Below are 19,015 nucleotides of genomic sequence, written 5' to 3' on the forward strand. Positions count from 1 at the left end.
GCTGCACATGCTAACCAAAGTTACACCACCTGCTCAGAGCACAGGGCCCTAATGCCCACAGTGCTTAACTTCCTTGAAGACAAAGATCTGCCTGTTACTATTTTATAATTACCATTTTGTAGTTTTCACTTCATCTAACTTAAATATATGTAGATATATCATAAAAACATAATCTGTTGACCGGGCATGGTGGCTCACGCCTGTAATCCCAACACTTTGGGAGACTGAGGCAGGAAGACTGCTTGAGCCCAGGAGTTTGAGACCAGCCTGTGCACACAGTGAGACTCTGTCTCTACAAAAAAATTTAAAAAATTAGCCAGGCGTGGTAGCATACACCTGTAATCCCAGCTACTCAAAAGGCTGAGGCAAAAGGATCACCTGGGTCCAGGAGGTTGAGGCTGTGGTGACCTGTGATCGTGCCACTACATGCCAGTCTGGATGACAGATTGAGACTACAACTCCAAACAAACAAACAAAAATTCCATATTTTGTTAAGTACATGATGGTACTAATCCATAAAAGAAGGTATTCGTTTCCACAATATAGCAGCAAAAGAAGAAGCCACACATTGGGTGTCTTGTCAGTATCAGGTACCAAGACCTGGTTTACTCCCAAGAATCTGTTTGAAATTTCCACCAAAAGTTCAACTTCTTGTTACAGGCAATCTCCTAGAAATATATTGAATATAAAATATCTGAAGATTTAAAAATTATTCAACTTCTATCCTTGAATGCATGTAAGAGTTTAGAAAGTTACATATCAAGTAAAAATACTATAAAGCATAAAAATATATTAAAAGTAAAAGAAATAAGAAACTAGGTCACAGGGAACACAGAGGTTAAAATACAATTTTCCATAAATAAAAGATAAAGCCTCTCATGGTTAGGAGTAATATGTACCCAGTGGCAGTAAGTAGTTGTTACCTTCTTGACAGTCATAGATTTATTTGTCAAAATATATTAGATAAAATACTGATGATAAATCACTGGACTTTGTAAATATACAAAATATTAAACATGGCTGGGGACGGTAGCTCACACCTGTAATCCCAGCACTTTGAGAGGTTGAGGCAGGAGGACTGCTTGAGCCTAGGAGTTCAACACCAGCCTGGGCAACATAGCAAGACCTCATCTATTAAAAAAAAATAAAAACTTAGTTGGGTATGGTGGCACACGCCTGTAGTCCCAGCTACTCGGGAGACTGACGCAGAAGGATCAGCTAAGCCCAGAAGGTCCAGTCTGTGGTCAGCTGTGATCATGCCACTGTACTCTAGCCTGCATGACAGGATGAGATCCTGACTCAAAAAGAAAAAAAAAATTAAATATGAAGATTTCCAAACAGGTAGTAAAAGACAATGATTTTTTAAAAAACATTTATAAAATTAAAATTACAAAATGTGCAATTTTGTAGAGACAAGGCAGTGTAAACCATATATTTTTTACAATATAAAACAGATTCAATTTAGGAAGCTAATAATCTATAGTTACACCACCTGCTCAGAGCACAGGGCCCTAATACCCACAGCACTTAACTTCCTTGAAGACAAAGATCTGCCTGTTACTATTTTGTAGTTTTCACTTCATCTAACATAAATATATGTAGATACATCATAAAAACATAATTTGTTGGCCAGGCATGGTGGCTCACGCCTGTAATCCTAACACTTTGGGAGGCTGAGGCAGGAGGATTGCTTGAGCCCAGGAGTTTGAGACCAGCCTGTGCACACAGTGAGACTCTGTCTCTACAAAAAAAAAAAAAAAAAAATTAGCCAGGCTAATGAAAAGCAGAACTGAAAAATATAGTCCCCTATCCCAAGCATCACCTTTATTCTTCCTTTCATCTTCAATCAGTCTATTAGTTCTAGTGATGTAGTCGTCCTTTAGTTCAAGTTGATACCTGAGAATCAGAATGACTAAAAATGAGTTTCTTAGTCACCTTCCTGAAAAGGCTGCTATGAATACAGGAGTTTATCTATGGCACAGGGACACCTGAGGCCTCTGAACACCACAATGCGTAAACTGCAAAGTCTCTCAGTACTAAGGCCAGGGATCTCAATTCTGAATATAAAAGGTCCAGTAAAACCCTTCCCTGATCCTGTAAACTGGGTCCCAAAACTCAATCACACAAAATGAAAGGTGGTGTTATCATGAGGTTACTGAAAGCAATCGCTTTTCATTTGGTCACGACTGACACTAAGAGCAAAGAGGTAAATTAAGTTAAACTGACACAGCACATCACAGACTCAATCCCAAATGATAAGTAGGCAGTCACTTTCAATCCATCTGTATCATCTCCCCACTCCCAACCAAGGTATAAGAAGTTTCGCTCTCAGGGGCTAAGCGGTCTTGAGAGCCAATTGCCAAGAGCATTAGATCTGGATTAGTGATACCAAAAGCACATTTTCACAGAGTTTTACTTCTCTTTCCAAGCTGTTACCAGCTGCCCTTCTGGTTCTGAGATGGGAGAAAGGAAAGAGAAGCACTCCTGTGGTGAATATCCTCCAAACTCCAACCCTTGCCAAAGTCATATGAGGATCCCCAAAGACAGACTCCTTCCAGGCTGTGGAAGATGTCACAAGGATACCAAACAGTTAATAACCATAACCATGTAAAATTAACACTTTTATTCATTTATTTCTAAAAGTTCAGCAGCTACAGGTACCTCAGTGTTGCTACTTCAGTACAGGAGCTGACATAAAATATGTGGATAAAATTCATTGTTCCAAAATCAATAAATGAAAAAGCTGCTGTATTTCTTTTTAACAATAGAATTTGTTTGCAGAATAACCTCAAAAAACTTTTGCCAGTACTACATAATGAAACAGCAATGACAAATTATGGGGAAGGCATTAAAAAGAGGCCAAATTAGAAATGCCCAGAGCACTTGAGTTATCTTTTCACTACATATTTACAAAAAATATTAACTGAGTACTTTTTAAAATTTTTATTTTTATTTTTAAATTTTTATTTTAGAGTTGTAGGGTGCATGTGAGGATTTGCTACATAGTGGACCTGGTACCCAATGGGTGCTCATAGGTCTCTCATCCCCTCTTCTTTCCTCCCCCTGCTAGGAGTGCCCAGGGCCAGGTGTTCCTGCCTTTGTGCTCATGTGCCCAGTGTCTAGGGTCCACTGGAGTGAGAATATGCAGTATTCAGTTTTTTGTTTCTGATATTAACTGAGCACTTTTTATGTGTCAGATGCTATACTGCCCACTGAAGAAAAAGTTACCAGATGGGCATAAAGTCTTTGCTCCAAGATTTATTCATTGGTACACAAAACTCAGATGACAGGAAAGCCAAAGTAACCACAGTTATCCATGTTTTCCTTTCCTTATGTCACTTTTTGCTTTACATAGTTAATTTTTAATTTTTGTTCTTTTCTTTTGATTCTGGCTTTGTAGAATCTTGAAGGAATACAAGGCACATGTTCATTGACAAATATTATGACCACTAAGTACAGTAATTTATAAATTGTTAGATATATCCATCTTAGTGGCAGTACAGTGGGGTAGAGAAAGAGCTGTCTAAAAGTGATTATAATTCCAATTTTACTCCTTATCAACTGTGCAAGCCAAGCAGGTCACAGGGTGCCCTAAAAAGTAAAGCAAATCACAGGCTCTCAATTAAGGTTAAAGAAGCTCTGAGTAAGAGCAGAGGATGTGATTCTCTATATGATGTCTTTTCAAAACTATCCTAACTCAAATCCTTACGAGGAAGGATTGACTACCAATGAGAATTTTTTTCCCCCAAACACTAAATTTTGCCAAAAATGGCAGTCGTAAGATTACTTCATCAGTTTTTGTCATGTTTCCACCACTTTAATTTAAACATATTATTTCTTTAAGCATGCCAAACAATTACTTTAGAAGTTCATTCTTGAGCTTTTGGTCATAGGTCTCCTCAATACTCTTTATATTCTGCTCCCGTCTCCTAAGTGTCTCATTCATGCTTCTATATTTTTCTTCTTGGAGTCTCTGGGTCCTGAAATTAAAAAAAAAAAAAAAAAAAAAAAATATATATACACACACACACACACACACACACACACACACACACACACACACACACTACAATGCCCGAGGTAACAATTTTAGAAAAAAAACAAACATGTTTTTAGTTCAAAAGAATAAATCTGTTACTACTGGGAAGTAAAAGGAAAGAGCCAGAAGTCCTCCACATATTTTATGAGCTGACCTAGTTACAGTGGATCAAAAGTAGCAGAGGGAGCCGGATGGTGGCATCTGGCTGAGGGAAGTAGGCAAGAGTCAAGACCAAAGTGGTTCCTCACAGAAGATAATTCACACTTAAACAATAGTTATAGGTGATAAATGGCCAAAATCAACTCTGGGGTGAAAGAATAATATAAGTTACAAAGTTAAAAACAAAAGTTAGTGTACTTATGTGCTTGAATCTTCTATAATGCTGTTTCTTTTCTTTCTTTCTTTCTTTTTTTTTTTGTTTTTTGAGTTGGAGTCTCACTCTGTCGCCTGGAGTGCAGTGGCAGCTCCCGGCCACCGCAGCCTCGACCTGCTGGGCTCTGGGGATTCTTCCGCCTCAGCCTTCCAAGTAGAACTGGAACTACAGGCGCGCGCTACCATGCCCGGCTAATTTTTTGATTTATTGTAGAGATGAGGTCTCACCAAGTTGCCCAGGCGGGTCTCGAACCCGTGGGCTCAGGCAATTCACTCACCTCGGCCTCCCAAAGCACGGGATTACAGGCTGAGCCACTGAGCCCAGCTTATAATGCTGTTTCTAACTGTGGGATTTAATCAATTAGTCCACAGATATTAAAGACAGAAGATTTGTTTTTGTTGTTTTATAATCTATCATCTTTAGCCAGATGCCATGGTACACACCTATAATATAAGCTACTCAGGAGCCTAAGTCAGGAGGATTGCTTGAGCCCAGGAGTTCAAGACCAGCCCAAGCAACATAGTGAGAATTAGTTTCTTTAAAAACAACTACTGACTGAATCTTGAAAAGAATGGCAAAAGAGAAAGCAAAAGATAGATCAATCAGGGTTTCCAAATACTGAAGAATGGAATGGTCTTCATAGTGAGACTTTATGTCAACCACAGCACCAAGTCCTGAGCCAGGTTCACAGGTACTGAGATCCAGCTATCCTGAGAAGTGCTACAGAATGCTGATTAGGCCAAAAACAGGTAAAGGTTATATGTATTAGCTCCCTCTGCTGGTAAGCTGGAGAGCCATGAAGCAGTAAACTACACTTACTTAGCTTATACGCTTACAAGTGGGGAAGAACAACAGAGGAAGCGGAGGTAAGTAATGAACTCTCTCTGCCCAAATTGTGTTCCTTTTCTTTTCTCTCTCTTGATCAATATACCTCTTCAGTGCTGCCAAAAGGAGAGTAAGGCAGACAAGAGAGTTGAAATCAAACGAATAAAGCCTACAGAAGTGAGAAAACATTAGCGAAGATGGAGACAAATTCTTTAATGAACTAAGATTCCTGGGGTATCTATGGGTGTTAATTAATAGCAGATTCCAGATGGGAAAGAAGGCTTATTCCAAAAATGCAGATAGGTGAGTTTGCTATCAATCCTGGGCAAGATTCAAAGGATGAAACACTTGTGAGCACTTAGAAAAAGTGAGTAACACACGAGAGAAATAATTTCACCTAGTACAAGTCAAGTCAGACCACCACATTTCCTCTTAGAGCACGAAGCAGGTAAACACTACAGATCTGGGTATATGGAATTCAGTCACCACACATACATGAAACTATCAGATCTGAATGGCTAAGTGGAACTGCAAAACATGTGATCTGCTCAAGCATTCTTAGCCTCTCCCAATTATCTGTCTGGTGTTACTGTAGGCTGATGGTTTCTCACCCATTCTGCTTTTCATCTCATGTCGAATGTTTTAAAAGCAAAACCCTAGTGTTTGTTCCTCTTAACTTGTACCTTCAGATGATAGTTGATATCACCTTTACAACCAAGAACTCTACCTGGCACTTAATATTAGAACGTTTAGTCATATATTTAGTAATTCTTTTTAATCTCATCATTCTGAATATCCCAAAAGAACATGCATTACTTACAATTCAAAAGCTTCAACTCTTTGCTTCAGCTCTGCTTCTCTGCCTCTTAGCACATCCATATCTTTTAGGAGAAGCTGCCTTTGAGCATAAATCTCTTTTGTTTCCATCTGCATAGGAAAGCATTAATTTTTAGCAAGCAAGCTAAAGAAAATAGATTTGAGCTAATACACAGCTTCCTAAATTCCAGAAAACAATCAAAATACATATATTTAGGGTAAAAATTTCACCTTCAAGAGATTCCAATTCCAGGTGTGCCTTCTGCCTATTTTAGCTGCATAAAAATTTACTCCCTTACACACAAAGAATGATTCCCTCAATGACTGTTAAACTACATTACTCTCTATTCCTAGCATCCTTTGTCTAATTATTCTGCTTGGTTCTTTAACATCTCTCATGCCCTTACTTAAATTTTGATAATATCAGACCTTGAACAATTATCGCAATACTATAAAGAAAGGATTGGCAGTAGTGGGAAACTGCCAGGGGAGGGCAGGGGCGGGATTGGCAGCAGTGGAAATCTGCTGGGTGAGGGGGCACACCTCATCAACAAGGGTACGTGCATTAATGAACATTTTTATACCTAACCCTGAATTGTACCCCACATCTTTAAAATAAAATTTTTTTTAAACTTGGAAAAAAATTTTTTGATATCTTCAGGAAAAAAGGTTAAACAAAATATGCATTCAGTAACAAAACTCCAAAAGAATAGACTCTCCATGATTTTGGGGGTGGTGTCAGTGTCAGCAAGCTCATATGAACTCCTGAACTAATGGGTCATCCTTCCGTTTATGTGTTCACTAAGCAAAATTTTTCTATCTATCTATCACATGTCAAGCACCACCCTGGGAGCTGGATATAAAAAGGTGGATAAGATACAGTCCGTATCTTTAAGGATCTCACAGTTTAGTCAGGAAGAGAGAAACAATCATACTAGGATGTGTACCCAAGTACATAAAGATTGCATGTAGGAATGAGGCCTGAATGAGTCACTCGGGGGTGTCAAAGAAGGCGTCACTGAGGTAATACTCAAGCTGGGTCTTGAAGAACAGCACTGTTTTATCAGGGAAAGAAGGGGAAGGAATAAAGGCATGATGCTTTTTATGAGGACGGCAATCTTCTTCATAGCCTTCAAATAAGCCACATTTGGAGCAAATATAATCTAATCATCTCAAAGATCTGTGCTTTCAATATTTATCTTTAAAGTTGAAATTCTCAGAAACACTATACAAAATTGTAGAGAAGGTGCACTAGCATTAAATGACTAGGTATTATTGAGAAATTCCAACCAAAGGAAAGCCCTCCTACTTTCAACATTTCCTGACAGCATTAGTTCTGGACATATATTGGAAATAGTGCTGGAAATCTAATCTGGTCTAAGACACGCCCTTGGGGAAGGAACACGTTTTCACCAAGGAGTGGATCCAATCCTCCTGCCCATATGGACTCCCTGCCACTCCTCAACATCTCCACTTCCTGTCCAGTTACTTTCACAGGTGCCGACCAAACAGCCACGTGGCTCTGGACTCTACCCCAGGCAACTTCACCCTTGCTTACTTCTGTGGCTTCCTACAATGGCAGCATGCTGCCTTTGGTTTCCAGTCTCCAAACATCACCCTGCAACTCTCTGCTCTTGGTCCATCCATATTCTTCCACATGCCAGTCTCTCCAGACCTATTCCTTAATTGCTGAGACTGCTATGTAACCCTCCCTTTTCCCCTAACACCACCTGCCCTCTCCTCTGGTTCTCTTCACCACCCAGTAGAGCCCCAGGGTCTTCAATTAAATAGGCTGCCTTTCTAAAGTCAAATAAATTAAGCTCTGCAAAGCTCTACCCCTCAGCACCTCTATCATTCTGCCCTCATGGAAAGGGGCAGAAAGAGAGAGATGCTTACAAATCACAAATCCTCCCCAGAGCTAGAACAGAAAACTCACTCAAAACCAGCATGTGGTTTGATCTCTCTCAGTTCCAGGCCCCTGCCCCCAGCTGGGCCCTCAACACAGTTCTGTTATCCCTCTCTGCTTTAAAGAGCTGTTCCCTTACTCACAGCATCTGCTTTACATCTCCAAGTTGCTACTACAACCCATTATCCAGTCCTCTCATCTGCCTGAGAAGATGGAGTTTATAAAGTGTGAGTTTTTCATAATCCCCACATGAATATTCACCTCAGCAGTTCTTTCCCTCCAGTCTCAAAGGAAAGCAGTCTGAGTATCCTTCTCAATGCCCATCCTACTATTTGCACTCTTGGCCCCAGTCCCTAATGCTCCTCTAGGGCCTTGTTCCATCAATTGTCCCGTCTCATTCCTGGATCTTGGGCCAACCTGCTAACAGCTACAGGAAACAGGCGCCCAGTAAATTATTTGTAAATATTACCTCCTGGTGCTTTTGAATTCTCTCAAGAGTATTCTTTTCCCGATAAATGAGAGCTTCAGATTTTGCTTGACAAGCTTTTTCAAAATCATTCCGGAACTCAGCTAATTCCTTCTCATATTTTCTTTTCTCCTCCATTTTCATTTTTGCTATTTCAGTTTCTTTAAAAAACTTCAACTGCAAATGGATCACATCAATTAAAAATACCAAAGACTATACTAAATAAATAGTAACAAATTCTCTCTCCATGGTTAGGTTTAATATTAATGCTCTGTCCATATATGTCATATTCAGTTTAATTTATCTTTAGTTTTATATCATTCACTGTATCTGAAGGATCCATTCAAAAAACATAAACAAATAACATCCATTGGAAATAAAAATAATATGCACAACAGTACAGTCTCCTATTCTTTTTTTTTTTTTTGGTCAGAGTCTCACTCTATCACCAAGACTGGAGTGCAGTGGCGCGATCAGATCACAGATCACCACAGCCTCAACCTCCTAGGCTCAGGTGATTCTTCTGCCTCAGTCTACTGAGTAGCTGGGACTACAGGCATGCACCACCACGTCCAACTAATTTGACAGTAAAGACAAGGTCTTGCTATGTTGCCTAGGCTTGTCTCGAACTCCTGGCCTCAAACAATCCTACTGCCTCAGCCTCCCAAAGTGCTGGGATTACAGGCATGAACCACCACATCTGGCCAAGTATCCTATTCTTTAATAAAAGTTCTGGATATTTTCCCATATATCTAAGATTAAGACATTAGAAGACAAGCAAAAACATCACTCTTGTTAACAACAGCAAGATAAAACTTACCTTTTGACACATTTCTGCACGAAGTTGCTCTTCTATTTCTCTCTTATATTCATTTAGCTTTATTTCTAAAGACTGTAACTGGGGATGCTGAGGGTAAGCATCTGCAAACTGATCATCAATCAGCCGAAGCTTCTCAGCTATTAAAACAATCACACATCAAATTAGGCTATATAAAACAGGTCAGGTGTACAAGAGGCCAGACCTCTGTTTGAAAGTAAAGCGTATACTTAGGGGAAACCCTAAGGATGTCTGCAGTTTGTTTTAAAATACATAAAAAAAATTAAGATGGATTCATGGATGGACAGATAAATGCTGAAGCAGGTTTAATATAAATGTAATGGTGAAATCCAGGGGTTGAGCATACAAGTGTTCACTGTAAAATTGTTTATGTATACTTCAAAAGGTTCATAAAATTTGAGGGAAAAAAGAAAACAAAGAGTACAATTTAAGTCAGAAAATACTGGAGTCTCTTTCCAGTCTCTAAGTGTCAAGGCAGAGAGCTCTTTATTGGACTTTTATTTTATTTTAAAGCCAGGGTCTCACTCTGTTGCCCAGGATGGAGCACACTGGTGAGATCATAGTTCATTGCTGTCTCAAACATCCGGGCCCAAGCAATCCTCCTACCTCAGCCTCTCAAGCAGCCGGGCTACAGGCATGCACCATCACACCTGACTAATTTTTTCAAAATTTTTTTTTGTAGAGATGAGGTCTCACTATGTTGCCTAGGCTGGTCTTGAACTCCTGACCTCAAGTGATCCTACTGCCTCAGTCTCCCAAAGTGCTGGGGTTACAGGTATGAGCCACCATGGTTGGCCACTTAATTGGACTTTGATTAAAGTTGACTTATACAGTCAAAACAACAACTTTGAAAAAAATCAAAGGTCATGTATTTCAACCCATCCACTTCACAGAAAAAGAACAAATATCAATATAGTTTAGATGACCGCCAGAGGGTTAAGCAACTATATAACACCATAACCAGAAATAAGGCAAGGTCTACTGACTCTATCTTCCATTAGGCCAGTGGTTCTCAAACCAACTGTGAATCAACCACATAGCAGAGTGCAAACCTGAACCCAGAGTACAATCTCAACTATGGATAACACCCACCAAAAAGTATATACAGAAAAAAAAGGGGGGGCTGGCAAAAGTAGATTAAAATATTGACAGCGTTTGTCTCTGGTAGGCATGACTTTAGACAAGTTTTTCCATCTACTTTTCTGTATTTCCCAAATGCTCTAACTATGTTATCCAATACAGGACTCTCCAGTCACATGTGGCCACTGAGTACTTGGTATGCAACCAGTCTGAATTAAGATGTGCTCCAAGTATAAAAATCATGCCAGATTTAAAAGAGTTAGCACAAAAAAGAAATGTAAAATATCTCAATGCTATTTTTTATTTTTTATGTTGCATTTATGTTGAAATAATATTTTTGGAGGTATTGGGTTAAATATATTATTAAAACAAATTTAACCTGTTTGTTTTTATTCTCTAGCTATGGTTACCAGAAAATTTTAAATTACCTATGTGACTCACACTATTGGGTAGCACTGCTTTATAACCAGCCTATAATGTGTTTCTAATGGAATTAAACCTACACATAAGTAAAATCCTAGTCATACAAGTTGTTTTTTCTGTTTTTGTTATTTGTAAATTATGAACTATTTCTTACAAGTTAAAGGCACTATTTCTGTTTAAGAGTAAGGAAGGGCCAATAAATCAATTAAACACAACATTTTAAACAGCTGTTTACCATCTCTACTGAGCATAAAACTGAAGGGCAGGGTGGTATTGTAGAAAGGCCGTATAGCACAAAAAGCTCTGGATCATGCACCAGAGAACTTGGACTTTACTATTAGTTCTGCTGCAGACTAGGTGTTTCCAAGCTGCTCTTCCTCTGAGTACCTCAGTTTCCTCCACTACAAAATGAAGTGATGGTAATAGCAAAAACATGGAACCAACCCAAAATCCATTGAAAGTGGATTTGATAAAGAAAATGTGGTAAATGTACACAATGAAATACTATGCAGCCATAAAGAACAAAATCATGTCCTTTGCAGCAACATGTATATAGCTGGAGACCACCATTCCAAGTGAAATATCACAGAAACAAAAAACAGAATGCTACATGTTCTCACTCATAAGTGGGCACTAAACATTGGACACACAGGCACAAAGGTGGGAGTAACAGACACTGGGCACTGCTAAAAAAAAAAAGGGGGGGGATAAGGGGTACACAACCACCCATTGGAGTACCAAGTCCACTGCTACATGGAGAGAGGGCATGAAGCCCAAACCTCACCTACATGCAATTTACTTATGTAGCAAATCCTCACATGTATTCCACAATTAAAATAAAATAAAGTATAATAAAATAAGAAATGATAAACCAGTGATTTTCCTAGTTCTTTGCAAAGCAAATAGTCTATGATCTTCTAACTTAGTGGCTATGACATAAAGTTAGACAACACATGAAAGAAGAGCCTCCCAGTTAAGAGAGGTCAAACCCAACAAACAAGGAAGAATGTGGGCCTTTGGATACCTGCACTGTTTGGTCAATGTAGCCCTGGCATTCGTGAGGATAGAGAACAACACTAGACAGCAATTCCTGGTCCCTCCCAGCAACATGATTCCAGAAGAAATGAATTCCCTCGTTGCCTGCAGGTTGCATTCCTCCAGTTCAAGGAACCCCCAAACAATATGATAAGTCTGTTAATTTCCTTCATTCAAAAAGCAAATAGCAAAACTAAACTTAAGAAGGCAGGCTATAATTACCCAGGGAGTATTTGCTAGGAAATGTCGAACTTGTCTGAGTTTCTGTATCACAAATCTCTTTAGTTTGATGATAGTCTGCCAATTCTTTTAAAAAATGCATAAGAAAACCTAAAAAACACAAGGTATACAGTTTTGTTCCAGAATTTTCTTTCAACTATTGCTCAGTCACTGTTTATACATTCTTTGTTTTATAATATTATCATTTTTTTATATACATATATGCCATTTTAAGAATAATTTCTGAGGAGAAGCCTTTCCAAACATGACACAAAACCTGGAAGGAATAAAAAGAAATATTTATAAATCTAACTACATAAAAATTAAAAGCTTGTATATGGAATAAAATCAAATAAAAAGACAAATGATACACTGAAAAAATGTCTACAATAAAATAGAAGACTAATTTTCATATCAATGAGTTCTTACAAATCAGGAAAAGAAAATAGAAAACTGGGGAAAGATATGAACAGTTTGCAGAAAAAAGTCAAATAAACATGAATAACGTTTTAAAATGTTGAATATGAAAATCATAAATGAAAATTAATGTAACAGAGAAACCATATTTTCCCTATAATATCGTTAAGATCAAAATTTTGATAATGTTAAGTGTTGGCAAGGGAGTGGAGATATAGCCATGCTCATTCACTTGGGAGGGAAATCTGTCAGTGATTAGGTATATTCAAAATGCATGTAACCTTTAACCTAGTCATCCCACTCCCATGAATTTATACAGCAACACTTTTACAAGGGCACAAAGGTGCACACTGCACACTGATTGCCTCTAATGGCAAAAAGGCAACAATAAAACCACTAAATCTCCATCAAGTTAAGTATATTCTTTAAAAATAACTGGTCTAGGCCAGACATGGTAGCTCACGCCTGTAATCTCAGCACTTTGGGAGGCTAAGGCAGGATGACTGCTTGAGCCTAGGAGTTCAAGACCCGCCTCGGCGACATAGTGAGACTCCCCAACCCTACAAAAATATTTTAAAAATTAGCCGGGCATGGTGGTGCACACCTATAGTCCCAGCTACTCAGGAGGCTGAGGTGGAAGGATTGCCTGAGCCCAGGAGGTCGAGGTTGTGGTGAGCTGTGATCACGCCACTGTACTCCAGGCAACAAAGGAGACTCCAACTCAGGAAAAATAAATAAAATTGGTCTAAATATATTACTATTTTTGTTTTTCCAGAATGTTATATAAACAGAATCATATAATATGTAGCCTTTTCAGACTGGTTTCTTTCATGAACAATGTTTACTTAGTTATTTTATATTTTTAAATGGCTTGACAACTCACTCCTGTGAGATAGTAATATTCCATTGTATAGATGTACCACAGCTTAGTTATCCGTTCGCCTACAGCAGGGCATCTTGGTTGCTTCTAATTTGTGGCAATTAGGAAAAAGCTGCTAAAACATATGTTCAGGTGTTTGTGTAGACAAACGTTTCAAATCAGATAGCAAATACCTAGAAGTATGACTGCTGGATTGTATGGTAAGACTGTGGTTCAGCTTTGTAAGAAACTACCAAACTGTCTCCCCAAGTGACAGCCCCATTTTGAATTCCCACCAGCAATGAATGAGAGTTCCTGTTGCTCCAGTTTCACCAGCATTTGGTGGTGTCAGTGTTTTGGATGTTAGCCATTCTAATAGTGCGCAGTGGAATCTCACTGTTGTGAGATTAATTGATCTGTATTTCCCTAATGACAAATCATGGCAAGCATATTTTCTACATTTATTTGCCATCTATATATCTTCTTTGGCAAGTTGCCTTTGCTTTTTAAAAAAGTTGGGTTGTTTTATTAGTGTTGAGTTTTGAAAGTTCTTTGTATATTTTGGATACAAATCCTTTATCAGAAATGAGTTTTGCAAATATTTTCTCCTGGTCTGTAATTTGTTTTTTCATTCTCTTAACAGTGTCTTTTACAGAGAGTTTTAAATTGTAATAAAGTCTAACTGATCGTCTGTTCTTTCAGATATAATTGTTTTTGGTGTTCTAGCTCACCACAAAACCCAGTCACATAGATTTTCTGATTCCACTTAGAAGTTTTATAGTTTTGCATTTTCCATTTAGGTCTATGATTCATTTTGAGTTCGTTTTTGTGTAAGATCTGTGTCTAGGTTCATTTCTGTGTGTATGAATGCCCAATTCTTCCAGCACCATTTCTTTTAATTTTTTTTTTTTTTTTGAGTTGGAGTCTCACTCCATCACCCAGGCTGGAGTGCAGTGGCATGCTCATGGCCACCTCAGCATTGACTTGCTGGGCTCCAGCAATCCTTCCACCTTAGTCTTCTAAATAGCTGGAACTACAGGCGCGCGCTACCAGGCCTGGTTAATTTTTTGATTTATTGTAGAGATGAGGTCTTGCCAAGTTGCCCAGGCAGTTCTTGAACCTGTGGGCTCAGGCAATCCCCCCACCTTGGCCTCCCAAAGTGCTGGGATTACAGGCTCAAGCCACTGCATCTGACCCCATTTCTTAATAGACTATCCTTCCTCTATTGAATTGCCTTTGCACCTTTGTAAAAAAAATCGGTTGACTACATTTGTGTGGATCTACTTCTGGATGCTCTAGTTCTGTCCCACTGACCTATGTATCTATTCTTTTGCCAATCACAGGTATAAATTTTAACTTTCAGAAAATAAAGGGCCAATGTCCTAATTTTCAACACTCACCCAAATTTTGTGCCCATCATTTTCTGAATATCATTATCTCAGAGAGGAAAAATTAGGGGTGGGAAGAATGGGTGGATAGAATCTAAGGGAAAAGTTATATGACTGTTCAACAGTGCAGCACCTCCAGAGTGTAGATACAATAAGATAAGACCATAGATCTCTGATTCAGGGGATAGAAACTGGGTACAAAATATCTTCCTACATGTTTTCAGATGGTCTCAATCTCTTCATTGGAAGTCACCAATTGAAAAAAATCTTTTTAACAGTAACTGTTTAATTGTTAGCAAATAATTCTATCCAAATTTTGGCACTAGGATGCCTGATATGTCTGTTACTCATACTTTTACTGACTTGCAGTTTTACTGGGATGCTGGGTGAAACTGGCAAAAGGTATTAGCCAGATAACTTTCTGAATCAGAAGCATTTAAAGAGACTATGTAAAGGTGAAAAGCTGTTTTTTTTTGAGACAGGGTTTCACTCTGTCGCCTAGCCTGGAGTGCAGTGGTGTAATCCTGGCTTACTGTAGCCTCAACATCCTTGACTCAAGTGAGCCTCCCACCACAGCCTCCCAAGTAGCTGGGACTACAGGTGTGCACCACCATGCCCAGCTAATTTTTAAATTTTTTGTAGAGACAAGGTCTTACTATATAGCCCAGGCTGGTCTCGAACTCCTGAACTCAAGTGATCCTTTCACCTTGGCCTTCCAAAATGCTAGGATTACAGGTGTTAGCCACTGGGCATGACTGTGAAAAACTATGTTTAAGGATAATATACCTTACAATATACCTTATAATATACAGAATATACCATACTGAACTTCAGTAGGAATGGTCTACCGTGCAGGAAACTCAGAATGTCTTGTGGTCCAATTTACTTACCCTCTGCTAACATTAGTCCCAAGAAACCTGGCAATTAAGTCACAGAGTAATGGTTGGCAGAATGTAGGTACTCAAATGTTTTCTGAGTAATTTCTGAATGAATGGATGAACAGGAATGAATGACAGTTCTAATGGGGACAGTAGCAGTGCTGGCAACAGACAAAATCCAAGACCGTAACAACACAAAAGGACCACTACTAATGTCACAGCTTATTTAAAAAGAACTAAAGAATAACTATGCATTAAAGGTAAGTCACCAGCTTATGTTCATGCTACAAAGCCCATCCTCAAGTCTAACCAATGGTTTGGCACCCATGGTAGTTATTAACTCTCTGAAAGGTTATCATCAAGGACAAAATTAAGGCAATTTATCAGGTCTGTATAAACATATAAGAACAAAAAATACATATATTACTAAAACAGGTATTTCATTATTTAAGCACTCATACATTTAATACTCTATAAATTGTACTTGAGGAAAATACTTCACATATAGACACTGGCCTAAAAGTTACTAGTTTTTCGAATTTTTTTTTTTTCCAGAAATGTTCCAAACAGTATTTTACAAAGAGTATCTTGCAATCTGTTTGTAGGGCTCTTGATATTGCTTGTACTTTTCTTATCTAAGTATCTAAAAGTTATTACAAAAATGTAAATATGAGGAAATTACCTACATTTGTCAGAACAACAGATGAACTGTTGTTTATTTAAAAGGTAAGGTATGGTCAGCAAGAAAAGTTAAATGATTTAATTAAAATTAAATTTCCTACCTTCCTCCCTAAAAATTATTAGCTCCATACTTTTAAGGAAAATAGTATATACAAAAATGTTGTTTAGCTCCACACAGATGAAGGCTCCTACCTTTTCTATTTTCTTTATCAAATTCTGAAATCTGTTAAAAGAAAATATTTTACCTTTATTCAACTATTCAATCATAATTAACAAATCAAAGCTGGTTATAAAAACTAAGCAATCCTACCAGTGATTTGTAGAGACTAGAGGCAGGGTTGATTTTAATGAGTTGTAATAGATCCTGCATAGTAAATACCTTAAGAAAAAAAAAGATACTAATTAGACATACCTTTACATCAATGTTTAAATGTTAAATTAGTATATGTTTCTAACTATGAGATCAATAAACAAGCTTTAGATGAAGTAAAAATAAGATGATAACTATATTAATAATGCAATACTGAAGCTCTTTTTATATTGTTAAGTAAACTACAAAAAACATACAAAGGGGACCCAAAATAAACCGGAATTTTTTTTTAGAGGGCAGGTCCTTTGTAGTACAGGCTTCCCCTGCTAAGTAAGTGTTCTAGGAACCCATCAGCATCAGTGGGAGGCTGAGTTTGGCTTCAATGAATTTTTTTTTGAAGATTCTTTCAATATATTTGCCCATCTCATGATGGGTGATGTACGAGCACACCTGCCCATACCTCACTGAGTGTTCAGCAGTTTCTGACCAAAAACAGCATGACCCCCATGTTCCACCCTCCTTATTCAGCCATCTTGCCCTGGGTAACTTTTTTGGTTTCCCCGGATTAAAAAAAAAAGTCCTGAAAGGGAAATGTCTTGCCTATGTGGAAGAGGTGAAACCAAAAATGGCAGAAGCACTAAAAGGCATCAAAATGATGAGTTCAAAAACAATTTTGAGCAGTAGAAAATTCAATGGCAATGGCAAAGAAATATAACTAAAATAATTAAAAAGTGATAAAACATAAAATATGTTTTAATATTTGAGAATTTTACAAATCTTTTAAAATTATATATTTCTCACTTCTCATGTAATTACAAAGAGGAGAAATATCTGAAGAGGCTATAGCCTAGTAAAAAGCATATTTTAGAGATCTAGATTTACTGCCCTGTACTGCCACTTAAAAGTTATATGACCTTGGGCACATCACTTCATCTCTCCAGAGTCAGTTCCTCATCCATAACACACAAAACACTTGCAGTGTGCCTAGTACATGCCAAGCTCATAGCACATACTCAACAGAAATGTTAGCGTCTCATTAGACAACATGGAACAGAAGATCAATTCTAGCTCTAAAACATTTAGAGAGTCTATATATCACTATTTTACAAAAAAAAAAAACTAAATGATACACCAAGGAATTAATAATAATCAAATTTAATTCCCATTTGTTATATAACACATATAATGTGTGCAGGTGCGATGTGAACTCAAAGATGAACAAGTAATGGACCTAGCTAGTTAAGGAGCACTTAGTTATCATGGAGCACTTTATAATTATCAGAGGAAAAAATTATTAATAGAAAATTCACAAATAGAAAAGGAAACACTTACCTTTTCTTTTGCCAAACCACTTTCCGGAAAGAAAACAGAAAGTGAATATTCATAGCCACATCTTTGTAAGTGATCTGCCACTAAAGAGTTAGAGGCATTTATTAAAAGGGTGCTCCCTTCCACTGAAATGGACTGAGGTTTCAGTTCTCCACTCAATACAGGGTGCATCAACTCATGAATTAGCTGGTTTCGAAGTTGAGTCTAGCTCAAAAAAAAAAAAAAGGAAAGAAATAAGCAAAAGAGAAGACAATTGCAGCAGATTGTTAGTAGAGATATACACAGATTTATCACATTCGCTGGAATCCTTTCTTTTATTTCCAGAATGGGTCCAGATCCATGCTCAAAAGTTAGGAACCTTCTCCTGCACATCTTATCTTGCCCTGTGAGACAAACAGTCCAGTGGTTTCTGGCAAAAGCTTTATTGCCCCAGCTCTCAAGTGAACTGGTAGTTAGCCAGACACCTTGTAGACTCTTCTCTTCACTTGCCTAGGAGCCCATTTCGGCAGCTTATGATCAGGATACCAAGTATAGGAAACAATTCTGCTACTTTATCTCACCTCTGTGGATTGTTGGAGAATATAACTGAAATACTGAACAAATGGGGACTGCTTACATATATTACTCATACAACCAAGATGAGCCTGCTGCCACTGAAAAATAAGATTTCAAGAAACTTTTAAGGACACGGGGAAATGCTCACCATATAATTTAAACTTAAGAATGATATGTACACACATACTTATATCAAGTAGTGGTTGTATTAGAGATTATTTTTTTCTCCCTTAAACGTTTTTCTGTATTTTTCAGATGAGTCTGAAGCAATTTTATGAAGCTACAAAAGCAATGGGGAAGGACACAGGGAGAAAAATCAAGCTCATTTTTCCTTAATTTCCCATTTTAACTGTAAAATATGCTTTTGGAAAACACAGCGTAATGAAGAGATGTTGAGTCAATCCTACTCCTGGCTGTTGATCCAAATATAATTTGCTGCCGAAATTAAACAAACGTTTCAATATATTTTAAAGAAAAAAATTTCATTTCCCAAACTTCCACATTAAGCAGTACACTTGATTATTTTCTATATGGTGTCAATGTCCTTACAAAACCACTTATTAATTAAGGAACCTGTA

The 19,015-nt window shown here is 37.9% G+C and overlaps 1 protein-coding gene across 1 annotated transcript in view; it reads right to left on the reverse strand.

Annotated features, from left to right (window-relative positions):
• Positions 1–19,015, reverse strand: part of OFD1 (OFD1, centriole and centriolar satellite protein) — a 37,057-nt gene that overhangs the window by 17,412 nt on the left and 630 nt on the right. Inside the window, exons 3-11 of the mRNA XM_008052678.1 lie at positions 17,886–18,086; positions 16,554–16,622; positions 16,436–16,466; positions 12,024–12,131; positions 9,246–9,382; positions 8,429–8,602; positions 6,058–6,164; positions 3,861–3,980; positions 1,823–1,896 (exon numbers count right to left, since the gene is read on the reverse strand). Of these exons, the coding sequence (XP_008050869.1) occupies positions 1,823–1,896; positions 3,861–3,980; positions 6,058–6,164; positions 8,429–8,602; positions 9,246–9,382; positions 12,024–12,131; positions 16,436–16,466; positions 16,554–16,622; positions 17,886–18,086 (1,021 nt within the window). The remainder of the gene's footprint in view (positions 1–1,822; positions 1,897–3,860; positions 3,981–6,057; positions 6,165–8,428; positions 8,603–9,245; positions 9,383–12,023; positions 12,132–16,435; positions 16,467–16,553; positions 16,623–17,885; positions 18,087–19,015) is intronic.

This window comes from Carlito syrichta, unplaced genomic scaffold (assembly GCF_000164805.1).
Source record: "Carlito syrichta isolate Samal-C Ts95f unplaced genomic scaffold, Tarsius_syrichta-2.0.1 Scaffold71963, whole genome shotgun sequence".
Classification (NCBI taxonomy): Eukaryota; Metazoa; Chordata; class Mammalia; order Primates; family Tarsiidae; genus Carlito; species Carlito syrichta.